At 38.2% G+C, this 27893-nt stretch overlaps 1 protein-coding gene across 4 annotated transcripts in view; it reads left to right on the forward strand.

Annotated features, from left to right (window-relative positions):
- INPP4B (inositol polyphosphate-4-phosphatase type II B) overlaps positions 1–27348 on the forward strand; it is a 290171-nt gene extending 262823 nt beyond the window's left edge. For 2 of the 4 annotated variants that reach the window (XM_050895911.1, XM_050895913.1), the window contains one exon: positions 27147–27348. In XM_050895911.1, coding sequence (XP_050751868.1) covers positions 27147–27279 — 133 coding nt within the window. In that variant the 3' untranslated portion in view covers positions 27280–27348. Of the gene's footprint in view, positions 1–25744; positions 25920–27146 lie in introns of those variants that run through there. The other 2 variants (XM_050895915.1, XM_050895912.1) reach the window with 2 other exon arrangements.
- The last annotated feature ends 545 nt before the right edge of the window (positions 27349–27893 follow it).

Raw genomic sequence — 27893 nt, forward strand, 5'->3', positions numbered from 1 at the left:
GAGCAGCCAACTTTTTTTTTTTTTCTCATAAGCTGGTGAATGAAAGCCCAAAAATTCAGAACAGAAGAATGAAAATGTCAAATGGGGACACATAGTACTTAACTTTATGGTACTCTCATTGAGAATTGGTCAGACAGTTTTAAGAGCTGTCTTCGGGTGCTTTTTTGGTGTCTTTGGTGCTACAGACATTCAGCAGGGACTGTTTCTGCCTCCCCACTGCCCATCTGTTGCTGGAGTTGCTGATGGAGCAGTGCTGGAAGTGACGCAGGCTTTCCCCCCTCTCCACCACTGACTAGGTTAGTGTGACAAGGACCCTCCAGGTGGGCTCTCTTCTTGTAGGCAGATGGAGAAAGGTGAATTGCAGAGAAAGGCAATTTGAGAGAGCAGACGTGGAAGGAAAGAACAGCCAGGCAAAAGAGAGGGGGGAAAAAAAGCCATAATTTCCACAGGAAGAGATACAATGGTGTTTCAAGTAAATCGCCTCTATTTTACTTGAGGGAAGTTTGGCAGCTATGTTTCTGAGGTTTGTGTGAATGAGGTCAACAGACTTGTTTGGTAGTCGTTGTGATGCTTGCCCTTTTATCCTTTCTTTTTATTTGATTACTATTGCAGAATGTTATTTGGAAGATTATGCTGTGCATTTCTAAGCTTTTCACTGACTACTTGTAGAAGCTTTTAGAATGATTTTTCACATCTAAAAGAACCTATTTTGTTTTAAGAGCAGACAGAGAAAAACTGTTTGCCGTTTAATTTAGAATTTTAGCAATTTTCCCCTGATGAATCTTCTCTAGATCACTTAGTTAAAGTCTGTCAATCAAATCCCTTTATGCTGATTGCCACAAATCACTTTTAAGTCTTTCAAAAGAACAAGTAGACAGGAAAAATTCAATTTTAACATCCAGAATCCTAACAAACTGGATTGATCTTTGAAAGGCTTCTTTCAGGAGTTAACAGTAGGAGATAGAGAGTACTGTGAAACAAAGTGAGTAGTGAAAGTAAATGGAGATTCAAAAGCAGCCTTTATTGGAAATGCCATAATTTTGAGATATGAAAATTATAAAGGTGCCTGTGTAGCTGTATAAGCTTTTTCTTTTCCTGCCAGTGCTGATAAAGCTTTGCTGGCTGTCGTAAAAGGGAAGCATGTGTTTATGGGTTCATGCTTTCTTGCCACCAGAAGTTTGGAGATGCTGGACTTCTGTGTGCTGCTGCTTTTCAGCTTCTCTGATGTTCCTAGAATTTTGAGCAAACCAGAGGCAATTTCAGATGTTTCAGTGTGTTTGCTTCGATGGACATTGCACAACACTGTTTTGGAAAATACTGCCGGTAGCTGTTATTTAATGACTTAATCTGTAAGTGGAATTAGTGTCTTGTAGTGATAAACTATATGATGATTATTGCTTCTTAAAAAAAAAAAAAAAAAAAAAAAAGCTGTACAGAAATCCTTCCATTAGTTGTCCCTTCAGCTTATGAAAGATGTGGTGAAACGATGATAGGAATTCAAGCTTTATCATTTACAATATGTAATATATGGTTTTGTCTTCTGGGTGTAACTCTAGCCATTACGATGCTGCAGTTGATGTGTATGTGAAGCAGCTATTCCGTAAATAATTCTATGTATTATAGTTTCCTTGGTATGGGTATGTGACTTCCACTGATCTTAGTGACATGCATAGTGCAGAATGAGGCAAATCAATATATTATCCCCTCTGTATCAAGTGCTTGCAATTCACATCATATTAAAATCATATTTATAATCTTGCTGCCACTTTCAAATCATCATTTTTTGCAGTCATCAATATTCTTTTCTTATTTTTCCCTTCACCAATATGTGAATATTTCCTATCATTCAATGTTAACTATATTCCAAGAGCCAGTAGAGAGATAAAACTGATTTACCCAAATTCATTGCAGTATCTGTCACACGATTCTACTTTTCATCTTTAGAGCTGGCCACTGCTTAAGGGTAGTTGGACCCTGGTAGGCAGCACACTATGAAGCAGTTCTGTAAAACTCGTTTGATCTTTTTTTTTTTCTTCTTTCCTTTCTGAACCTATTTAGTTTTACTGTTTCAGTGACAGGGCCCCTTTTGGAGGCTTTGGGTAGTGAGTAACCTGAGAATCTCCTGGGTTTTGAGCATGTTTCCAATAAAGCCTCAAAAGTAAAACCAAGCAAATGAAATGACAAATCCATTGTCTACAGTGAAGCCTCCAGGCTTTCAGCCTTATCATCATTCTTAGCAGGGCACAATACCTGTCAGATATTTCAGACATTGAATACAAAATTTGACTCAATGTAGGACACGCTGTTTTCACTTGAAACAGCAGTGAAGGATATTTGAGATTATTTTAGATAAATTGTCTATGAAAAATCTGATTGAAGCACAAATACAAAGAATGATTGGTCTGGGCAACAAGGTTTGGGCTTTTGATGGCCCAATTATGAAGCAAATAGCTGCTTTTCAAAGAACTGTTTGAGGGCATCTTTTCTTAAAGGTCATCCTAAAGATGTGTGAGTTGAGAAGGAGGGATAGCTGTAATACCTCTTTAATCAGGGACTTTCAGATGTTCTGGACGGAATCCAGAGGTCCAGGCTGAGATGGACCTTGGCCATGGAAGGCCCTATACCAGACAACACAGTGTTGTGATTGCTATGTGGACTGGGAAGGAGGAGCAAAGGGACAGCATGAAAGACTGGGATCCACGTGCAGATCTTCCTCTGCCTTTCTCCCACCTCCCAGCTTTCACCCTGCGAGCTTGTGGCAATAGATGCAGCACATGAAGTGTCACACAGAAGCAGAAGAAGAGTTGTTCTCCTCTAACCTTTTCCTTTTCCAGCCCATCTGACCTTCGCCATCTTTTTTTTCTGAGAGTATTCGCGCAGTGTAAACAAAACTTAAAAGGGAGAGCCTGTCTTCCAACATAGATTTTTCCATCATTCTATGGTTCTTTAGAAACTTAACATTTATATTTTGAGGTACAAACTTTAGATGGAAAGATTTACATTACCTAATGTACTGGAAGAGGCCTGGCATCAAGTATCAGCAAGGTCCAGTTTTGGTGCATTGAATCACCATCAATTTTGTTTTCTTAAACTAAATTACTACTTTTTAAAATAGCAACAGTATGCAGAGGAAAAGAAAACAAAATGGAGAGAGGTGGTCACAAGATGTAATAAGAATCAATGCAATTGGCACCTTGTTGGAGTCTTTTAGAATAAAGGTCTATTTCTGAGCATCCTTCTGGAAGGAGGAGGAGAATTGCAGACAACCATTGTGGACAAAGTATCAAACAGTAGCTTGAAAAGGCTGTGTTAAAGCTAAGGTTTTCTAATATAAGTACTCAATTTCACAGAATTAATCTTTATAATGTGTCTTTAAAGCAATTCTCTGGTTTTTAAGACTTTAAAAAAAGAAAAAGCCAAGAAAAAAAAAAAGAAAGGAAACCCAAACACACTTTATTTGCAGCATATCAGGCTCAGGAAGGTCATCGGTGAGGTTCAGGCTTCTACATGGGCAAATTAAGTAAGTGAAATTGGCAGTTGTTTTGTAATATAGTCTGACACATTTTGTCTGTTTCACTGAGGTCAGATGTTCAAGTCTGTGTTTTGCAGGGGGATGTTCTCTAGCTGACTGCAGAAGTTTCATTTCTCCTGTACCTCATTTCTCCAACTTCTTCCCAAATACTGATTTCGGACTTCTTTCTGATCAACACCCCAGTCAGAGTCCTGAGAACTTTCTCATCTTCCTCTTTTTCACCAGACTATTGCTTGAATATTTCCCTCTGGTTGTTCCTTCCTCCTCTGCGACACGTGTGGCTGCCTTTGTCTGTCTTCACTTCTTCAGAGCTCGGGCACTGGCCTCAGTAACAATATAGAGGGAACAGCAGAGACATTCCTCCTGCCTCATTGCTTTTCCTTCATATTGCAGTGGTCATCATCTGCCAGGGAGAAGAACAGCAAGGAAAAGTCTTGTCCAACCCCTTGACCTGGCAGACGTTCAGCATAGATTGCATCTTCAAAGCATGTACCTGCTGAATTTTAACAAGCCTTTGTTAGGAAGAGGCGATTTGAGGTTCTTGCAGGAGCAGGCTCTTACAATAGTTACATCTCTCACACCTTTATTACCTTGGTGCAGAATATCAAATCCTGCCCTTCAGCATGGAGGTACTAGTAATCATCTCAAAAAAAAAAAAAAAAAAAAAAAAAAGAAAAAAGCTGTATTTTTTTTCTTCTTTAAATGACATTGTAAGTTTGAGTTTTATCCATTCAAAATGAACTAACAATTGAAAGGAGAATCTTCATGGAAAGCATTGTGTAACCTTAATTATAGTTGCCCTTCCCCTGGAACCTATAATAATATTCTTAGACTAATCACTGGGGAAGAAGGGAGTGTTCAAGGGAAAACAGTAAAAACCTTTGCCACTCTTTGCAAGGAATATTTAGAGATGTGACCCAGGCTACATCACCGAAACACTTAGCTTTTCAGCAGGCAGTAAACCAGAATTTCTGAAGTAAATGCTTAGTTTTCCTGTCAGCCCATGGGGGGCAGGTAGGACCATAAGCAATCTGTATTGTCTCTAAATTCTGACACCAGCATTAGGGGGCAAGTCCTTGAAATGCACCTGCTTCTCCTTCATTGATTACATAGGAAAGGTGGGGACTTCAAGAGGGCTCAGAACCTGACAGTAAATTTCAACTACCAAGTAGTAAAACATACTAATACATCAATTGCAGTGTATTACAGGAAAGAAAAAAAAAAGTTCCTTTTCCATTGAAAAAGAAAATGTTTGGCCATGTTTGGGTTTTAGTTTTGTGACAACAAGAAAGAAACCTTGATTCCCTGTGATCTTTTTGCTGAAGGGAGTCCTTGCCCTTTGACTTAAGGATGTATATGACACAGTTCCCCAAAGGAGAACCAGATTTAATGGAAATCCGATCAAAGCCTCACTCTACTCTCAGTTTTTCTGCTCTGATTTGTACTTTTTATTTGTCACTCAGATATCGACAGGGTAAATGATCTGTTAACTAGCCCGTATTAGTATTTGCCATATCTTGACCCAAATGAGAGTATAGGGAATTGAGCTATGCCTTCCCTCTCGGTGAATGTTTTAATTATTCAGTATAGACAGTGAGAAAGGTGTGTAATTAATTGCCAGGTACACACTATGTTCACTTAGTTTTCAAAACCAGCCAAATGAAAAAGCCTTATCCAATAAATCTGCTTTCCCATTTAGTACCACAGTCTGTGTTTGGATCCTTAATAGTGCAGCAGTGAATTTAAGGACTGCATCTTGATTAACTGAAAAAGGAAAAGGAAAGTGTTTACACTATTTGCACTCCTAAAAAAGCTCTTCTAATGTAAAGTGTTTCTGTCACTTTTGTCATACATAGATTACAGGACCATAGTTTTCCTGGACTTCACCCGCCATGGTTAGGCAAATCTAGCATGCAAGCAATCAGATTATCTGAAAATATTGTTTGGTGTTCACTTTTGAGATTCTTCTAGTCGTCGATGGAAGACTTCATTAATTGCCTCATTCATTTGGTGCTTTAGTGCTTCTGCTATTGCTTATTCAGAACTTCCATGAAAGACTAGGTCTTACCTGAAATCAGAAACTAGATGCGTTATACTCACCAGAGTGAGTCATACTAGGTTTCTTCCTATTATACTTCACTTCTATTAAGATTTTCTGGGAGAGTGTGTGGGAAAAATCCTGTATGCATATTTATTATCTGTTAAAACTCCATGTGCCACAGCTGAATTACCGTGGCTTTGACCATATACAGCTAAATCTCTCAGGAAAAGCAAGACTGGCAAGTCTAAAATTTAGATAAGAAGGGAGCAGGAAATGAGAATAAGCAGGTGGTAATAGCAAACAATGGCTGGTTAAAATTATCACGGATCCAATCTCTTCAAGAATTTGTCTGCCTCTAAAACAGTATTCTTCTCAGAATAATATAACATGGGCAGGGAGAGCTTGTAACTTCCTTCCTGCAGTCCCAGCCATGTACAGACTATGGAGAAGTTGGAGGGGACACAGAAGAGTAGCAACTAGCTGCTATTCTGGAAAGGTTGTTTTGTAATAGAAGATTCTGCATTTCTTCAGGAGAAAGATGATGCAGTGTCGGGCTACAGCTCTAGTTGGCTTATGTAGAAAGCAGGTAATACACTTCTAGGTCTATTTTTGCTCTCATTTTAGGCTCCCTTAATCCCTTCATCCAACTTAGTTTCTTTCGTAGGAATACTCCCCGCTCAGATAATCATCATCTCTTCTCATCCAGCATCCCTGTTCCAGTTTTCTTCCATAAGCTCCCTGCTTCCCCCCCCCACCCCTCTTTGGTCTGCTGATTTGTTTGCTCTTTTCAGTGAGTGTTTCCTTGTTTCTTTTACTCCGGCAGTATCACCTTGGTGTATGACATTTTGAAGAACTCCTTTGACAGTAGCCTTGCTCAGCTCAGTTCAGGAGTGAGTTTTAATAGTGGTTTCTAGTTGTTACTTTCTGTGGCAGCTCTGATTTGGTGAGTGACATTTCGTAAATGTGTCCTCATCATTACAGCAACCACTGGCAGACTTTCACTGGTGTAGCTAGCACCAGCAAGTTGTTTCTCAGTGTTTCCCTGCAGTACAAGTCCTGGTAGCTGTTTGCAGTGGAGTAACCAAAGGAGTTTCTATTCGGACTATTATGTACTTATTATGGATTGCCTACTTCCATGATGTTATCTGTAGTTGGCTGGAACTACACCCAGTAACAGAGCCAGCAGCATTATATTGCTATCCTGTTCTCTGGATCATTCAGAGATAAATTTGGGAGATAATTTTGGGAACTTGCATTCTTAATAGCCTAAGCCTCTACTATAATCTGTATGAATAGGAAGTATGTGTTTATAAAGAGGTTAATGCAAAAGAAAGGTTGGAGTCCTCCCAAAGTGCACAGCCAAATCACTCCACAGTTGACTCCTACTGTTACAATATAAAGTGGTTTCTGCAGCCCTGGGACTTAGTGTTGCTGTAGTTGTATTATGACTCTAAACATACCTAATGCCAAAATCACTGGGCACCAGTTTGGCTGTGCATCTGCAGTGCTGTTTTTGTGCTCTGCTGTGGACTTACTTCCCTGCCAGCTTATCTCCTCTCCCCAGCCTGGATGTTGCCATGTGCGTATTGTCTTCCAGCAGAGGGAGAAACACCTGGCTCTTCTCCTAATGCCAGAGCAGAGTTTCTACCTGTGCAGGGTCCTGGGATCCCAGGCAAGGCTTAGCCAAGGTTAAAGTCCCATAGACCAGGGAGGTCAGAGGGTGGGAAGGGAATCACTGTTCCCTGTCATGGGATTAAATATTTTGGGTCTATGACCAAGCCTCCTAGTTAGATTACCTGTTAATGAGGCAGGAGATACCCCTGCCTGTGGTATGCGGAAGCTTCACTTACCCTTGTGTAAAAGATTTCATAGTATTGTGGTATTAGGGGTTATCGTTCTTTTTTTGAATCAGTTATTTGTAGCCTTTCTTTTTTTATTCCTTAAAGGAGAAAATAGCACTTTTGGGGGGTAATTTGATAACTCTTGAAATATTCCAAACTTCTGTAATTTTAATATAAATACTATTATTGACAGGACTAAAGCTTACCATATAGTTAGCTCAGTGAAGGAGTATGAGGTCAGGTTTGTGTCTCTTCTTAGGGTCGTTAGAAGTTTTTTGTATCCTTTCATGGTTTATAGACTTTCTTGGGGAATGATTGTCTGAGGCCCAACTGAAGTTTGTCCACAGTTGGGCATTTATAAGAAATCTCCTTCTCTTTTTACTCCTCTCATTCATCGTACGGGTTTACTGGTGTATAAGCAGCAGCAGTTTCATGCTACAGCCTTCCCGTTTGACCATGTCTGTCTGCAGCTTGACTGTGTATTTCCTTACAGTGGTGAGAACATAATAATCTTTGAGGTTTCTTATCCTTCATTTGAATTTAGCTGAACTCGGCCAATGTGCCCAAAGGTTGTGAGAATACACAGATGCATCTTCCTTCCCCTCGCACCAAGCACTAACATGTAATCTTTGCTTCTGTAGGAAGGCAGACTAAAAAGGCAGCAGCTAATTATTATCAGCAGTAGATCAATGAGCTGCCTCTTGCTTTAAAAAAATAAATATTTTCTCCTCAGCCACAGACCCACCCCAGTCAACAGTCAGCATTGTCAGATATAAGGAACTTGTTTAGATTACTAAAAAAAAAGAAAGGAATAAGGAGCAATCTGATCACATAGTCATGTATTTATAAGAAGGACCTTGCTCTAGGATCATCTGATTAACAGTTTGTGTCTTGGGTAAATTGGCAAGTCTGATGAAAATGTATCATTCTTGTCAAAATAATGTTGTTTTTTATATGCATTTTGCAAAAATCACTCCTCACTGCTCCAAAGTTGTTGATTTTTTTTTTTTTTATTTAGATCTATTTATAGCTCATTCATAACTGTTGACAGTGGAGCATCTACAGAATACAAAGTAATCAGCAACAGAAAGGTTTGCTGAGCAACTTCCAGCAAAACTGCCTTGTGGTGGTGTGATAAGCAGAAGATGGGAGTGTCCACAGTAGTTTGTTGTGGAATGTTTTTCATAATACATTTCAGCCAGGAAATAAAAATCAACACCTTTAGGTTGGGTTGGGTTGGGTTTTTGTTTGGCTTTTTTTTTTTTAGCTGGTTTTGAAATGATCAAAGTAGCATCAGGCAAAGGCAAGCAGTTACAATCATATCTCATTCTCAAAGGTCCGTGAATTGATTCTGGAATTCCAGAAGTCTGCTTTGATAATATTGGTTATAACTGGTTAGAATATTTATTCATGAGTTTTTAAAAAGTCATGTTCAGTGCTTGCTGTTTCACCTTTTGTTGTCATCAATGTTCAATTACAATATGCTCTATCCTGCTTACATGTTGCTACTAGTTTATGTTGCTAGGTATTTCTAAGATGTCTTCTCTCTCATTTAAGATCTTATAATAAAAAAGGTGTGACATGAGTTTTTTTCCTGAAGGAAATGTGAAACTTTCTAATACCTTATTGTTTCTTATTTGTATTGTATTCTTCACTTTCTCACGCACGTAGCAACTGCTAACGTGGTAAGCTGCGTATGTACTAAATGCCTTTCATTTAATAATCACTAGTTAAATGTATTAGAAGTAGGTCAAGAGCTGAGATTTAAGCAGATGTGCAAACACTTCTTAATGTCAAACGTTCTTGACTCAAAAAGCTTATAATTGACAAGCAAAGGGTGAGATGAAGACATGCACATGTATCTTTTTCACTTTTCAACGGAGAGAGGATGGTATAGAGATGTCAAGTCACTCACTCATGACCACACAGTCCTCCACTTTGTTGGAAATTGATCTTTGAGTTGAATTTGGATCTACTTTTTCTTGAACAGAGACTCTTCTCATTGTCTGGTTTGTTTTAAATAAAAGTTGTGTTGCTGTACTTGAATGTGCAATAGCAATACTTATAAATAAGGTTCGTTGCCTTACTGACATTCACTATTCTGCACATTAATAATTTCCTTCTTCCCCCTCCTTTTTGCTACTTGGGTTCATGCTGACATATCACATGCAGCAGTGCTGGCTGCACAGTTAAAGCCTCTTTCCCTCCTGGACACTGCTGAACTGGTGTGTAAGCTGCCTGAGGGTCGGTGGATAGTCCTCCCTCAGCATCATATTGAATAAAGTCCTCTCTTGCTTTCTTCCTGCATTGCTGCCTAGGGGAGAAGGTTGCTCCCTATGTCCTCTTTCTCTGTAAAAAATTTGCTGCTACAACGGTATTATCAGCAAATTTGTAGATAATTTCTTTAGATATAGTTTGACATTTCTGTTACACAGATTAACATCATTTGCCATGTGAAGATTCTACTTGAATTCATTCTTTAAGTGAGCTAGTACATCTCAGACCACTACTATGCTGTTTATTTTCCCTCTTGTGCAGTGAAAGTGGCCCAAGAGGTGCTGCCAAGTAGAAGAGTATTCATTTTACTTCTGTAGGATTGGTTTTCCCCGTTAACCTGCCTTGCTGCATTCTGTAAGATACTGTCTTCTGTTCTCATTGCAACTTCCTTCGGCTCTTTCTGGAAGGGAAAATTATCTTGTTTCATGAAGCTCTTAGGGTGGATATGGCCTTACACTTCGCACTTACTTTGCTCTACAGAAGTGCTAGAGTATTTTTTGTGACCAAGGTTATTGTCTGTCTGGCTGTAATTTGTATAAATTTAATCTGGTAGATTAAAAGTCAGTAAAATATTTTTCTGGCTAAAGAGGATTGAAATCACCTTTTGGTGGTGCCTTGACAAGGCAACATTGCATGCAGCAAAGTTTTGCCTCCTACGTATGTTGGTCTGTGTGGTATAGCACATAACATGCGCGCACACACACAATTATAGTCAAAGAAAATGCAGAAACGTAGGAATTGGTGCATTTCATTTTGTCGCATGTTGCTGCTTTATTATGTGACTTAATGAAATGAATTTTGAAAAATGACTTACAAACTTTACAGATATTTTTCCAAGACAAGAATCAGTTTTTAGAGTACTTTATTTCTGTATGACTGTGGTTTCTGATTGTTTTGCATGCTTTGACTGGCAATTAAAATTTAATTAAGAAACTTGAGACCTTCATGTCCTGTGTTGCCCTGTAGGTTTACTATCTTCAGGTGAAGATACTTGTTTGTAGATGAAGATTTTACTGAGGTAGAAGTGCTGGGAAAATTTGGTCACTTCATAAAATGTGATAGAGCTATTGTTCTTGGTGTTTCAGGGAGGATAATGAAACTTGAGTGTAATTAGCATTTTTCAAATGGGACACTTTTTCCTCACTTTCAGACAATGGGTATTCACTGGTAAGAGGGTGCTGAGCAAACACATAGCACTGTAGTCTAGAAAGGTATTTGTAGTCTTAGCTGATTTTTTTTTTTTAATTATTTTGTGACAGAGGTATCTCAAATTCTATGTTTTCAGTCCCAAAGGCAATCATTCTTCCTGCTGTCACGAAGAATCTTCCTCTGTGCAGCACAATAGGGATAACAAAACTCATTTCAGTCTCAATTTAAGTTTAATTCCAAGGTAAAACTTGAAATGAGGTGGTAATGAACTTGAACTCACAGTTTTGATTATCTCCTGCATGCTTATACAAGTGCTCAGACACAGTACAGGTATTTTCCAGACATGGCTCTGTTCTGAGAGTGTTTGTCTCTTGAGCAGATTAAAAACCGAAATTTTCTGCTTTGCTTGCTGTTACAGTTCATATAGTAAGAACATTTGGAATTCAGCTCTTAGGTTTGAATCAGACCTACCTAAATACATACCCAAAAGAAGAAAAGATAATTGTTGTGACTGTCATGATGTGATAATTCTAGGAAATAATGAGTTAGTAAGACAAAGAGACTGATCCTCTGAAGCAGAGAATGATCAAACCAATTAAAACCATTTGGAAAGCAAAACTCACAAACGTGTTTCACAATTCCAGCTGTGCAGTCCAGTGGTGGGTATCACTGTGGTGATAACAGCCGCCGTCTCCCTCAAATTCTTTGAATTTGGACACGTACGTCTTTTCTAAAATACTGGTTTGTGCCCCATACGTTTAATACTCATTGACAAACAGCCTTTACCTGAAATAAAACTGGAATAGCTCTGGCAAAGTCAAAGGCACTACACCAAAAACGCTGGCTAGAAATTTGCCATCAGAGGTCTCTGGTGAGGCCTGTCTCGCCCCCCGCTCCAAGCAGCCGCAGCAGCCATATCGCGGGCACGGAAGGGAACGCAGATCTTGATGATGCTGTGATTCATCCTTTCTGGCCAGTCTGTTCTCCACTAACAGTCCACGCAATTAGTTAAATTGAAGAGCATCCTCTCCCAGTGCCTTTGGCTTTTCTAGGCACAGGTGAGGTAACAAACCTTCCCAAATGTGGCTTTCTGTCATGCGAACTTCACTGATCTCTATGGTAATATATAACCAGATGGAGTAACGAGCCCGCACTGGGCTAGCAGAAGTCAAAAGACCTTTTCCCAGACAGGGCCCACACCTGCTATTACGGTGGGCTGCTTTATGCAAATACTACCAATTTGTTATTACTGCATTACAAAATGAATTAAGCATCCAATTTCCTTTGTAAATGAGGCAATGTATTACCTCGATAGCTACTTTTGAAGCTATCTGCAACTTAAAACACAGATGTTAAAAGTAATGGAACTAAATTAACCCCCTCTGAATTGTAATCCTTGAACAGAGAAGTGGTTTTAGTAGGGTTTTTTTAATTATAAAGTTTATTAAATGAAATACATATTACAATGGAGAGGAAAAAGTCTAATGATCTTTTATGGCAAAAATAAAAACTTTAAACTTGCTATCCATACTCCACTGGGTATGGAATGCCAAAAGAGAAATAAAAAGACATTTAATCTTGTTGCGAAGCTTAATGTTCTGTACCACATTGTAACATAGCCCAGAACAGACAATTGCTTGCTCATAAATCTTTTTTTTTTCTTTTATTCACATTACAGAGAAAAATCAAGACTGTCCTTTAAAAATAGTCTGTAGTCAAGTGAGCTTGAAAGTTTATGTTGTTAGCCATCATGTTCAACCATATTTATGGTGCTGGAAAGAAAATCTGAGGCTTGTGTGGTTCATTTTGTAAGTGATGCAGTGGTAGTGCAAGTATGGGCTGGAGATCATAAAGCTCTGTAAAGATGGCAGGAAAAAAACACTGGGCAATTAACCATTGGAGAATTTTTTTCCAAAGCCCATTGAATTCAGTGCAACGTAATCAAGCTGTTCCTATCATAAAACTTTAGATACCTATTGTGTGAACGTCTAGGTTAAGAATTCGTGTTCCCAGTGCACACCTTGGAGGATGGTTAACTACCTGATTTAGGGGCTCTGAATCGTCCTCTGAGTGGTCCGTAGACATATGGGAAGCCTGGGCTGTTAAATTTGGCACCTAAAGACTTACTACTCTGGGTTAGGGAGTATACAATGGGTTGCCTTTTGAAGGATTTGGATCAGATCTTGAAAGTGTATTTTGTAGTTATCCTAGTAAACAACCGAAGGTAAAATAAAGGTAAGAGGCAAAACTTAGTGTGGGGGAGATTTTGCTGGCCTCAGCACACTACCTGTTGTGTTTTAAACATAAATTTGTCACTAGACACCAATTTATTTATTATCATCGTGGGGTCAAGGAAGCCAGAAGTTATTTAAAAAAAAAAAAAAAAAGTAAAAGAAGAAAAGTGCACTATTAAATTGTTGTTTAACCTTCAGCTGCTACAATATTTGGGCTGCTTCCTTTGTTTATCTGCTTAGTTCTTATGATAAAATAACTACTGCATGCTTTGATATTTTGGGGGTAAAAGTCCACTTTTGTTAGTTTCCTTGTTTACATAGAGAGCAGTAGCCATTAAGCAGTGTACTTAAAATGCCATTATCCTAAATTGGTGTTTATATATATTTTTATATATAAACTTTTTAATTTGGTAGCTCTTCTGGACATAAAGTTACTTTAGCTTACATAATATTGGGAACACTATGAATTCTGCAAATATTTAGGCATTTTAAGTAGATAGGTGTGTAGTTGTTTTTTCAAAACCTTTTTCAGTGTTTCAGTAAATGTTGTTCTAATTTTTCTACCATTGTGATTTGATGTATTTATTTTTGAAAAATAACTTATTTATAGCTAGTATTCCTTAGTAAAAATATGCAGCTAATCATTTGAATGAATGAGAGGGAGAGGAAGCTTTCTAAAGAAAGTATCTCCTCTTTAGGGAAGCAAATGTTTGGTAGATAACTCTTTCCTTGCCCTTAGGTTGTCTGTTACTTCTTCAGTTGTTAATTATTCTGAACTCAAGAGAACATTATTGGGCCAATGTAAAACTGTCATTTTTCCACTGGAATCTCCATTAGCTGTGAGTAATTCCAGCTTAGGATGGATTATCGTGTTTTAAATTTTCTACAGTGTTCGGCATGTATTTCATTACTATGTACCATACCTGGGAAAACGTCATTTATTATTTCATGCACCAAAATATTCTGTCTGCGTTGATGTACATACTCATCTGACAAGTGCAATTGCTGTCCTGCACTCACATGCCTTTAGCTTTGTTTGGATCTCATATCTGCCGTTATTAAGTATTCATGCAAAGAGCAAAACTGAACAAAAATAGTTTAGAGCATTTCTGCTACTTGTTTGCTTTAACCATGTTGTAAGAGAGTAGGAAGGATATTATTAACCCAGTGGTACACAAACAGTGCACAAGCCAACTCTGCCCCCTGTGTATATTAATGAGATAACAAAAGAAGCCTGTAGCTTGGCAGTGATAATTTTTAAAAATTACTTTTGCTGTTTAATTGCGGCTTTTGTGTTTTATCGATTTTATTTAAGCTGTCAGTAGCAGCGCATTAATAGCACATCACAGAATTTATTTTTAACTAACACAGAATTAAATACTAATAAAATGAGACAAGCATGATTCCAGCATCCTTTCCATGTGTAGGCTGGGCTCCAGTGAGATGATGTGAAGCTGATTTAGTTTTTAGTAAAGGTTAATTGAGAGTAGGACTATGAGAATGGTTGAGACCTTTTAAAAAAGAACTTTGCATACCTGTCCATATATATTTGTGTTCATGGCAGAGGATAATTTAAGCAGTTTAAAAGTCTTGGTTTCTGCTGTGTTCTTACCAGTACAGTAAGTCTATGTTAAAGAGAGAAATTGTTTAGTTACTAGAAGCCTGTAAGTGCTGTCCAGCAGCCACAGAAATGCGGTATTAACCCAAAGACAAGGAGAGCAGCAGCCCGCTCAGACTAGAGTAGGTGGCTGCACTTTTTCATGGTTCGTTGGCCATGAGCAAGTGCTAGAGAGGACTGTGAATGCTGACACATCTCACCGGGCCCAGAAAGGCAGTATCATTCCCAGTGAGGTTAATGTGGGATATGTTACGAGATAATTGAAGGGCATTAGCATTTATTAGAAATTAAAAGGGAAGCAGAATTCCTTAAGGCCTGCCATTGTAATGGGCATTTGGGGAGGATGAAGTGTTTCTAATTAACAACCTATGTGCTTTTTGGCTGCACTGTAGATTTTTCTGTTTGACCACCTGGCCTCTGGCTCACAGTTACTCAAGCCAAACACTTTAAGCACGTGAATAAGTGTTACTGTTTTTCTTCGTGATTAAAAAAATCCATGACCAGACACATGAGCAATACCAGGATTAATGTCTCTGACTTGACTGGGTTGAGAACTGCATTCTTATAAAGAGTGTAAAATAGGAGGTGCTGAAATTGCCCCCAGCACAATCTCATTCAGTGTCATGTTCTAGGGACACTGAAGTTATTTCAAAAGACAGAGTTTTTCTGGGAAATTGGTGCAGTGTTTATCTAAAGTGGGAGCACCATGAGATGATGTCTTACTGAAATGTTTCTTCAACTGTTTTCCTTCCAGCATGCAAAATAACAAGCATAGAGTAGAAAAGCACACTGTAGACAGAGATAACTCTGCACCATCTCAGGGAGGGAAGATTTATACCCTCCTGCTACCTTCTGTGTCCCATTCTGGGGAAGAAAGGAAGGAAATACTCAAACATTGCTACTGGCTTGCTGCTTCTTCAGAAGAAAATAATAATAGATTACAGGTGGATAAGTTTTCCATAAAATCTTGGATGTTTCTAATTTTATGTTACACGTTTTAGAATTTTCATAGTAAAACACCCTCTTTTCCCCAGTTATAAGCCTTTTTAAAATAGTATACATTCTGCTTACTTGTAAGTGATGGCAATTACCACCTTTAGTGGAAAGCCCCACTGCTGTACTGCTGTGCACTTCCACATGCAGCTTGCTGCGGATGTGCTTCAGGACATTCATTCTTAAAATATCTCTATCCCAGAGACTCTAAAGTTGCAGGAACTGGCAGATTTCTGTAGCTTTTTGCAAGCTGCAGTTCTCAAGGCATTGTAGTGATACGCTGGTGAGAATGTTTCCTCACTACTGATTGTGTGTTTGAGAGAATACAGTCTGCAATACAGAAAAAACTGATTTTAAAAAAATAGAATGTATCTGATAGTTCAGTCCAGGTCAAGAAGTAAATTGGCTTTTTTTTTCATCTGTCAGTGACTTACCTCATCATTAAGTGATACTGCCAGAGTAGTGAACACTTCTTTTCCTGTTCAGGGAGTCCTGAACGTAGTTCATAGAGCATATCCTGAGAGCTGCATCTTTGATCTTTGGCAAACTGTGAATTACTGTGACTGCACTGAGCCAAACCATGTCCTTCATTTCTTTGTAACAGTAAGGAAAATGTAGCATTATTATAGAGAGGAAGATATTTGCCCCTGTGTTGTAATTTGTTTGTTTACTCCTTGCTGCTAGCAAAAGCTTAGGGATGCAGGAGGTAAATACGCTGCTTACCGAATCTTTAGTCTATAGTGATCTCAAATCTTCAAAAGGTCATTTTTTCTGGAAATTGTAGGAGCAAAACTGTATGCGTTTCCATCTCTTCACTCTCCCCATCAGTGCAGTGCTATTTTTGCTTAAAAAGTGATGGTCTATGCTAATACTCACTTTTTGAGATACGATGAAGGGAGCTGGAAGAGTATGTCTGAAACTTACTTAGAAACCTGCAGCAGCATTCGACGTAAAAATTTCCTTACAAATGTGAGTAGTGACAACAAATAAAGAGAAAAAGCTTGTAAAAATACACAAATGTATAGTTTAAAAGATTTCAGTGTTAGTCCTCCTCCTTGGTACTTGGGGAAGAAAAGTACTTCCTTCTGAGAACAGGTTCCAAAAAACTTTGGCCATCTTCTAAATAGATGCTAAAACAAAACAAGTAAAGAGAAAACAGTCATATCCACTCTCTTATTTTCCCATAGAAAGGGTTTGTTCTTCAAAGTCTCTACATATTACCTGTTACCAGAAAGGACAACAAAAGCTTTCAAGGCACTTCATGAGAATTTCAGCCCAGCCCTGTCATTTGCTCCGAAGGAAGTGGATGGAAAATGTAGTGCATTTGGGGTTCAAATAGGATGTTGCTTGCATTTTGTAAAAGTCTCGTAGTTATGACTGAAATCAACCTGCTAAAGAAAGAAGAAGGTGGTTTATTGACAGGACTGCTGGGATCCAATCTCCAGATTGCTACAGTCTGCATCCCAGCCTATGCAATTTTGGGTAGGTCGTTTTGGTTAGCCACCCTACCTAGCCTAAGTAGGGGAGCTTTCTTTGCTGCATTTGGTGCTCCTGGTACCAGCAGTTGTACACCAGCTAAAATCAGGTTTAGGTGTATTTTTCATGATCGGGGAATCTACATGTGCACTAACTCCCTTTGCATAAATACACCCACGTACTGTGTGTGGTACTAGTGCTCAAAGAATGGCTGGGATCAGATATCAAACTGTTAATGTGTTTTAAAAAAAACAGTATCAGTATGTTGGTTGAAAGTAATTAATGAACTGGCATTATTTACTTGAAATGGAAGAGTAGTTTTCAGATCTTTCCTGTGGTTTATTTTATGACTCGCACATTGGTTAATCCCATGAAGAGATTATGTGAATTGCTGTCATTAATCAGAAGCAGTCACATTCCTCCTTTTGTATATCTCAAACTGAAGTTGCACGTATAAACCACCAAGTTACAATATTCAAATTTATACTTATTGCTGTTCAACACCCGCCTCACTTAAAATAACCTGAATTACAAATGCAACATACGTTAAGTGATCCTCTGTTTACACCAACAGGTCTCTCTGACCTTAATTTTGTCGTCCTACCCATAGATTTGAACATCTAGAAATTAATGTCAGATTTTAAGCATCATTCTTCATGCGTGACTGTTTAGTTGTACAGCAAGCCTTTTCTGCCTCTTAAATCAGCTTTGCCACTTGTCCTCACCATGGGGAAAAAAAGGCTAAAAAAATCTTTGCCAAAAGAAAAGGGATGATTCATGAAGATTTTTTCATGGTCAACAAAGTATTTAAAACCTGATAAGACATATGAAAGAGAGAATTTATCATGGGTTTATGTTTCACTGTGCTATGTGAGCTAAATATATAATCACATCCTTGGTAAAAATCCCTTGCTATGACAGAAACAGACTGGAAATAGGTGTGACTCACTAGCCAATTATACTAGTGCCATAACCTTATGGAAGGGAAATGGCTTTTATGTTCAGAACTTAGTTGAAGGATTAGTTGTCATCATTTCACAGATGCTCCGATCACTAAGAAATGGGCGATTATGGGTTGGTTGTGGTTTTTTGTTTGGTTGTTTTCCTGCACACATAGATCACATTTGCTTTAATATCGGTTGCACGTTGGATTGAATTTCAAACTTTGCAAGAGAAGTTTGTCAGGACAGATTTTGCAATTTTGTCCCGAGAATTTCCCATATATGTAATCCTAATACTTTATAGAAGGGTGTCTGGGAAGATTATTAGAACCATATTTTTTGATAAAAAGAGAAACCTTTGTAGAATTGATGTGTAATACTGCACAGCAGTATTGGTAAACAGTAGAATGAAACAGCAAATCCTTTGCTTGGAGTATAATAGAGGTGAAAATCATGTTTCAAAAACCACTCAGCTGTCTTGACAGGTAAAGAAGAATCTCTCCTGCAAACCCATCACTTTTCAGTTCTGAAGCTAATCTCTCACACAGTTACCAGAATGACTTTGCAGCACTTTAATCCTCTGCCCATACTTGTAAACTGGAGAATGTTTCTAGAACATGATCTCTGTAATTTTATACAGTGAAATTATTAAATGTTTCCTGGCACAATTTGGGCTGATTTTAGCACTCTCCTAGGTGGTTCCTGGGTAATTTGGGAGTTGGCACAACTAAGGGACTGTTCCCATGTGGCAGCCGCTGGTCAGCAATCTCTTTTGGAAGATAAGGGGACAGAGGCACATAACATGAACTTGGTTTTGCTGTTTGGCTGCAGCGGCAGGGAACTGCTGATGGTGGGTTTAAACTGCTAGTGTAGGTGCCTTAAAAGCAGCAGCGAGGAAAATGGGTTGTGATTCTAACTGGAATGTTTTCTTTATTTTTGTTATATTTTCACTGTATGAATTTTGTCAATATTACTATTTTACCACATAGTTACTCTTTAATGTCGAGGGAAAAAACATTCTTGCGCGTGTTCCATATCAGTCACAAAGGAAAATATTAATTCTTCTGCAACCAGCAGAGATTTCTGAAGTGTTGGGATTAACACTGATGGAGATGTATATTATCAAATAGCATATGTTTTGTGCATATTGGATATAAAGCTTCAAGCTGCCCTTTCATCTATTCTTCAGAGTTAATGGTATGTTACGAGTAAACAAGGACAAACAGTAGGGGTTTTGTTCTTTGGTGAGCCAACAATTTTGGGACGGAATGAACCAAACTGGAAATTTTTCTGTTTTTCAGATCTGTCTGAAATGCTGCCTAAACAAACTAAAAGTGTTTAGACTAGCATTTAATATTTCAGCATTTTCTCTTTGACTTTCTCTAATGTAGGACAATATTGAAACAAAAATTGCATTCATAAACAAGAAGTCAAAATATTTCTCTTAGACCTTCCCCGTTCTTGGTGGGGGGGTTCTGTCAGGTACGGTCTGATGTCATGAATAGGTGTCAGTTAACCTGTACTGTATTAACTGTCAGTTAAACAGGACTGTATTTTCAGGAAATTTATTACATGCCAAACAATAATCAAGCTCTAGCTATATCCTCTAATTTTGGTAAATAACAAAATACGTAACTTGGGAACTATCTTTGGTGTTGTTAAACTGTAATCATGTGAACAAACAAGTGGCGCTCTGATGTTCTATCATTGCATACTAGTAAACAATAGATGAGCATGTACTTTTAAGCTTTTTATTTTAAAATTATGGGTATTTTCCTAAATTTTATCTCAGAATTAACTTAATGTCGTCTTCTTAATCTAGAGAGGACATACGATCAGATAATAAATTGTGAATACCTGGTTCAATCTGTAAGACTCCACATCTTTCAGGAAGGATGCAGCAGAGCAGGATTGCAGGGAGATGTTTCCATAGCCCAAGGCAGGAGTGAGTTGTGCTGTTCTATTGCCTGCAGGTGCGGGGCATGCCTCTCTTCGCTTGCCCTGGGAAATTCAAAAACAGCTAAGCTGATAAAACTTGGTGGGAAATTTGAACATTCATAATTAGTTTGACTTTAATGAGAACATGTAGACAGCAACAGGAAAGAGAGCAACTGTGTAAATTGAATTTTGTCTTCACCATTCCGTCCAAAGAATCCGTGTCTGTCAATGTGATACCATAAAACAATAGGGTTTTCTAGGATGTGGTTGTGTGCACGGAAACCAAATGTCTCCTTCCCTCTTACTAAGTACTACTGTAAGACAGTGTACTGTTGCTCTTTACTGAACCATTATGGCCTGTCCGTAATGGTGTTTAAAATCTGTACCTTTGACCATAACTGAGCCTCCAGCACCCTGCTATTTCAGGGTTCCATTTCTCAAAATGGAATCTTTTTCTCCAGACAAACTGAGAACCCATAGTAACAGTGCTATAGTTTTGAGCACAAAAAACTGAATTACTGTATATTAACTGTTTTTCAAGATCTAGGTGTCATGTCATCATGGCTACATCATGAATCTGCTTGGTCAAACTCAGTGGACAAGCCTCGTGTTATATGGTGTGCTCTCCTTTTTATTTCCTAAATAATGGCATTAGAAAAGTAATGTTTTTATAACCAAACAAGGGAGAGAAGAAAGGAGTAGGGAAATAGCTGGCAAAGGCAAAAAGAATAGGGAAAAAAAGTTGCAGTACAAAAGGTAAAACAAAAAGAGGGCAGTTAGTGTGACAATTAGATAAACATATTAGATTGTTTGTATTGTTGGTGTATGTTTAAATAGGAGCTGCCTCCAAATCACTGACTGAATTAATCAGTATTCTTAGATCTGAGACTGCTCATCAGCTTCAGTAATGCGAGTTGTTTGTTTTGAACCAGAGTAGAGATTATAGGATCACATAAGCAGCAAAAATCGATTTCTTGCATCTTTTACTTTATTTAATACCATCTAGATTTGAGGAAAAATTTGTAAGTTATTGACAACAGTATGCATCAGATAAATAATTATTGTAAAGATCGTTGATATGGAAAATGTCTCTGATGGTTCCCTTCCCATATCTTCCATTTTGAAACAAAGCAGAAACACTTTTTATTTTTTGCAAATTATTGGAGGTTTTATTGTATCAACTTCATCTTTCAGCATAAAGGGTTGTTGCCCAATATTCCTTTATATGTTTTATCTGAGTTCTGCTCTGATTCAGCAATCCTCCAGGACTAGGCTGAGATCTATTTATTTCCTTCTGAATCACGTTTTATTCTTCTACATGTTATAGTGCAGCATCTTCATAATGGCCAGGAGATGTTCACAAGGATCCCATCCTTCCCCTTTGAAAAAGTTAAGGCTGCCTTCTAGAACTGTAGTGCTGTGTGTTGAAACAGTTGATTGTCCTCTGAAGCATTTCAGTGAATCACAGTAACATGTATAATGTAGAAATCAGGTTGCTTTCACTCCAAAAAAATTTTTTTTTTTTAAAAAGGCAAGCAGACACTATTCTGTTTAAAATCTTTGAGAGGGCTGGAAACACTCTGTAGAGAAACTGCTTCTTAAAAGTTCTGGATTGTGATAGTCTTAAATAAAAAGAATGGGTAAGTAAGCAAAATTGTGTAAGATTGAGAACTGTTAGCAGTCCCTTCTATTTGAAGAAACGTCTGTGCTGCTATTGTTGGATGGGATTAAAGAGAAGCATCTAATTTTTGCCATTTTTCTGTGTCAGCACTGGAGTTTGACAAGAAAAACCCAGCAGGCCCAGAAACTGCTTGCTTGAGTCTGTCTGCAAAAAAAGGAAAATTCCCCCAAAGTACGTGTGCTGAGACATGAATTCAGGCTTCAGAATTAAGACATGAAGTCACTGCTAGCACCCAGGATCCTTGCGTTGATAGAAAGCTGCCTATCTATTCTACCTGAAGCACTGCTTTAGGACAATTTAGCATTTCCAGTATCATTAATAGCTGGAGCTGGAAAAGTTCTAACAAGAGAAGCGTATATCCCAAAGTGTTAAAATGCGTCTCCTCCAAAAACCTTGCACGGGCATCTCAGTGTGACTGATAGTCAAAAGCCAGAGTGTGCCCTCCTATGTGTGCTTGACTTTATAAGGACTCTTGAGAGGCTTCTTTTTTCCTCACACCATTTTCATTGTCTCTGCTCCACTGCTTAGAGGTTTGAACAATTTATCATCTGAATTTAAAAACAACAGAAAATACCTGCTGTTTTGCCTTTGTCTCATTTGATAGGCATGCAGCATTATCCCAATAGGAGTTTAAGATGATAAGACACCAAGTGAGATAGAAGGCAGACTGAAATGGTTATATTGTCATTAAACTTACAGCACCCTTGGCTGTTATGATGTATTTGTGCTATGTTGTAAGCTTCAAATGAACAATTTGAAAGTAAATGAATAAAAATGGTAGTATAGGTTAGAGAGGTGTTCATGACAGCAGACATTACGGATGTAGAAGCTTTCACTATTCCTCTTAAAAATGTGTGTGCGTGTGTGTGTGTGTGTGAAATAGAAACTTGCTGGATATTTTGGGAGTCTTCTTCCTTCCCTTTGGTGTGAGTTCAGAGCTGTTCGAGTATGGTTTGTGATGGAGAGAACATCCAAAACTATGGCCATACCTTCACACCATGATAGGGTCAGGTATCACTCTGTTCTGGTTGTGCTGAGTGTCAGTCAGAAGCCAAATAAATCCAGCTGATGTGGCACCCGCTGGATTCATGCTGTTTGCAGTAAAACTTCTACAGGTCTTGATGAGCCAGGGGAAGCAGTGTTGTCACACTGGTGACAGCTGGGCGTAGGGCCTCACTTTGTTTAACTGGATACATTAGTCACTGCGGAGAACACTTTAAGATGTGTTAGAAGACATTGTCACTGCAGTGCATTGAAAAGTATTAGCAGAGCTTAGCAAGGCATCTGACCGTGATCAAATATTCCTCTTAAATTAAAAGCGTGTTTAGGTATTCCGCTCAGCCTGTTCTTAGGTAGCTAATAATGGAGTTGGATCCTCTTGCTCTATTTTGAGGATGTCTTATTGAATCATGCATAGAATGATGTGACTAATTTGTGGAACAGAAGTCCCTGTGCATCAGCTGTTCGCTGTGGTTTTCCTGGGGGGAAGATAGGACTTTTTATGTTGAAAGGCAATGATCATTCTTTTCAGCATATCAAAGAACAAATGTACTGTAGGCTTTTCTATTGAAAAAAAATAATAGAACAAATGGCTTTTATCTGTATTTCCATCATTACATCTGCATAAATCTCACCGATGCTAATGGGGCTTGTAGCAACATAGGTAAGACAGTCACACTGTCAATGAGATATGGAACAAAAGAGAACAAGGCGCACCACAGAAGTAGGAGGGTTCATCCCTGTAGGGGCAACCTGCAAGCATGTAACTCAGCCTGCTTAGAATAAGCTATTGGCATGCAAAGCTAAGGCTTTCCAGAATGAAGTACCCAACAGTGGCTAATGCAGCGGCTGTGCAAACTTACTGAATGCTGAACTTTGCTGCTGCCTAGATGGATCTTCTCAGAGAAAAAAAGAGTTTGGGCTCTGCATCTGCTCTGCCATAGGCACACATATGAAGTCTGTGATGGAAAACACCCAGAGGGACAGCCCAAAAGCACCTGGGCTCTGTGACTGGGAAGAAATAGATGGGACTATGAGGGTTGAGCTACAGCTCTCAATTGTGGGCATAATGGGGGTAAGCTGAAACCCGCAGGCTCACCTCGAAGAGTAGAAAAGGGGTGAGGGGACAGTGCAAAAGGGTCAAAGAGGCAGACCTGTGGGATCCTGTAGACATTAAGAAACGAAAAGGAAAAACGGCAAGCAGCATGTTTTTAAAAGTATGTAGAAATACATGATAAAGGAGAAAATTAACAAAGAGCAATGCAGTTAGTCCTCACAACTGATCACAAATGGTAGCGTTATCACTGTGAGCAGAAGAGGAAGGAAGTTCTGGGGGTGGGCCCTAGGACAAAGGCGTTAACTGCAGTGATCTGACACAGGACACAGAATTCTTTATTTCAGTGTAAGCCACAGCCTTGACAAAGTCAGCATAACAAACGGTTAGCTTTGTTCCATGACAGTTTCTGATAGGATTTGGTCTAAAATACTGTTTCAGTTCTGTCCAAGTTCTATCCGTGGACACTTGAAAACTGTAGACCAAAAGCAGGAGACACACTGACACTGGTAATTGCTTTGACCTAGATTCAAATATTAGGGATTTTATTTTTTATCTTTTATTTTGCTATTTAAAATAGTATGGGTTGTGCTCTTTATTAGTGTAACATACAGATTGAATGTTCAAAGCAAAGAAAGAAATTAAGAACTTATTATGGAAGGCTTCTTTAAAAGGAAAATTGTGCAAGGAATGGTTTTGATCAGCCCCTTTCCTAGGATCCCACCGGTAAATGCAGTTCTTGCACCTCTCTTGCTATACAAGCTCAAGAAACTCAACATTGCCTTTTAACACATGAGTCAGGCAGGCTCTCTGTAAGATGAAGTGACTGCTGCTGTTGATGTACCCTTCTCATTTTACCTGGGGCTGTGTGATACTACCTTTACTGTCCTACAGCCTCTTTATTGTCTGCCAGTGTTTTCTTTCTTGAAAAAACAGCATACCTGGGACATGTGCTTCTGAAAAAGCACAGTGTTGTAATCTGATATATTTGGATATTCTTAAGTCCACAGAGAAAAATGGTGAGTTATCCTTTCATCCCAGAATATTGATAGTAAATAGAAAAATAAAAATCTTATCAGTCCTTACTGCCCAAAGGAAGTCCATAAACAGGACTCCTGAGTGTGTATACAAATAAAGTTAAGTTCAGAGGGATTGAAGAGGTATTGTTGAAGTATGCATAATTCTACTTGTAGAGAAGCTACCAAGACTACAATAGAAAAGATTGGCAGTGATTTGAAATTATCCCTGCTGCTCTGGTAGGAAAGTGACCACGCAACTTACGGTGATTCAGTAGAACTTTGCTGTAAGCAGATTAGTTCCTAGCTGAGTTGACTGAACAAGGTACAAGGTAATTTTCTTACAGGAATGTAGGTGTGAGCCTTTAAATAAAAAGAACTGCTGTTGACTTCAAAACTGAGTCACCAGCACTGATGAATTTTTGAAGAAGTCAATTTACCATCATTTAAAACTGTTTTAGAATAGTTGTTAATTCTTTCAAAAAAGAGCTTGTGCCCTTTCTGTTTCTGCCTATATATTTCCTAATAGATAGTGAAGCAGGACTGAAAAGCCTGTGAACACCATGGAGACGCTATTTTGTCAGTGTTGCATTGTGACATATTCGTGATCTTTTTTTCTTTGCTTCCTTAACTTTTTTTTTAAACTTCCTTATTTCATTTCTGTTTGGTGTGTGTGTTCATTTTAGTGATAGTATAGTTCATCTCAAAAGTTATTTAATGTTAACTTGTGAGTACTACTCCGAGGCACCTAGCAGGCTTAATAACATATTAGCCACCTAGTCATCGTGCTTCCCATGTCAGCTGTAGAACACAACAAATATATTGGAAGTACTTAGCATAAATCTATTTCATCGAAATGGCTATATAGTTGCACTTTGTCAAAATACCTACATGTTGGCTTTCTTTGCTGTTTAAATGCTGTTCTATTTGTTCCTAACTTCCCCTGTTTAACAGCAGACAAACCCAGGGAGCACTGAATGAATCGGATGATCCCGAAACAGGCTGTCTAACTGATAACAAGCCAACTTCTCGACACTTCTATCCTGTCGCCTTGCTGCTTGTCAGCTCACACTTGCTGGTTGTGTGGCTTATTTTAAGTCTTGCTTTGCTATTAGCCAAATATCAATAAACTTCACTTGTGTTCCTTTCTTTTCTACAAACAGCAACAAACTAACTTTAGAAAAAGGAATTATGCTGTAATATTTCTACAATCTCAGACCCCAAGGATTCGTCTTTAAGATACAAATGTCTGAAATGTACTATGTTTTCATTATTTTTTTCTGAACTCTAAGAAGTATACTATGCATTGAGTGAATTGGTTTGCTCTTTCTGTTCATGGTAAAGCTTTCCCACTGTAATTAGCTCAAAGAAAGCCCACTTACAATGCTGTCACTGTATACAAGAAGATGTGGAATCCTGAATGCTTGAACCCCTCTTTCCAGAGTAATTAGTCTGACAAAAAAAAAAAAAATTAAAAATGAATTTGCACAACACAAACTAAGCCCTAGACAAATATTACAGGGTGGTGGTTTGTGAGACTTAACTTCCATTGTGTCATTTTCATTGTTACTAGCTAATGGGATCTTTTTTGTTTAACAAATGATTATTACTTTGCTACAACTAACCCTTTTCTGTCAAGTAACTAAATGGAATAGAGTAAGTTCTGTTTTGTAATGAAATTAACCTGTTTGTAATCGTTGCTTTAGTTGCTTTTGCTTTCAAGACACTTTTATATTCTTTTTAACAAAGTCCTGTTTATGTCTTGATGCACCACTTTGGCACTTGTGACTTTTGTACTGTATGTGAACAAACATCCTTCCTTTATAAAGCAGAGAGTTGGATTGGGCTGTTTGAAAAGCCATTCTCTCTTTTTTTTCATTGCAAAGCTGAACACATGGGGAATGAAGCAGAGGTGAAACTTTCCTTCACAAATCTCTAGGGCCAGACTTAATAAAATGCCTTATTCCTAGAATACGCATTTTTAGGGCAATGTGTACTCACATATATAGCAAACAACTTGGAAAAAGTATGAGAAGGTTTAAAAGGCAAATATATTTCTGGAATTAGAACAAAATGTATCATTAAAGTATTTAATTTTTTTTTACTAAACTTTAAACCTCAAGGGCAAATATATTGGGGGGGAATCTTATCACCTATTTCTGAGGGCAATAACTGTACTGGGCCTGGCCTTGGATTTAATTTTGTAAGATGTATCATCACTTGTGGAAAACAAAAATGTAGAGTTGAATCCTTGTTATTTTTACTTCAACTGTTGCTGAAACTCTGCAATGAACAAATAAAGCATATTTATTTATTCTGTGTTTCATGAAGTTGTACTTTTTCCCCCTTTCACTAGAGAAGGATGCCGCATAGAGAATGTACTGAAGAATGTCAAATGCAGAAAGTATGCATTCAACATGATACAGCTGATGGCTTTCCCAAAGTACTACAGACCTCCAGAAGGGACATATGGAAAAGCTGACACCTAAGTTTAACAAAAGTGTAATCAGGAACATACATCACGCTAATTAGTGAATATAAAAATCACTGTTTATGACTTATTAATTGGGAATGTGTAACCAGTTGAGGTGTTATTTTTATCAGGTTTTATCATTTTACATTAAAATACTTCCAGTTAGTCATTATGAAATAAAATATCATGAAAAAGCAATGGACTGAATATTCTCAAAACCAAATATATTCAACTTTTCTTTGTGAAGTTGAAGCTTAGTACGACTCATAAGCCAGCTGGAATTAGTTTTTTTGGGTCGTTTGATTGAAGATTAAAAAGGGAAATGTCGTTTGCTATAGGAACTGAGGTTAGCAATCTGGAAGGTGGCATTCTGACTCTGAACCAAAACCTGAGATTTGATTTAAGGGGTCTCTTACTGCTGGAAATAGTGTTTTCTGGAACCAGCATAACACCGAGGTCTTGATCACTAATGATTAAATCCTTCACGGAAGTGTTTATGAAAGATGCTAATGTTAATACCTGGGCTAAATATAGTTTTGGTAATTACATTTAGCTTCTTTACATAAACATGGTAACTTCGTAATATGTTTTTAGTAATTACAGTCTGTAATTTCAGTAATTCCATTCTGA

This window comes from Gymnogyps californianus, chromosome 4, assembly GCF_018139145.2.
Source record: "Gymnogyps californianus isolate 813 chromosome 4, ASM1813914v2, whole genome shotgun sequence".
NCBI classification, from domain to species: domain Eukaryota; kingdom Metazoa; phylum Chordata; class Aves; order Accipitriformes; family Cathartidae; genus Gymnogyps; species Gymnogyps californianus.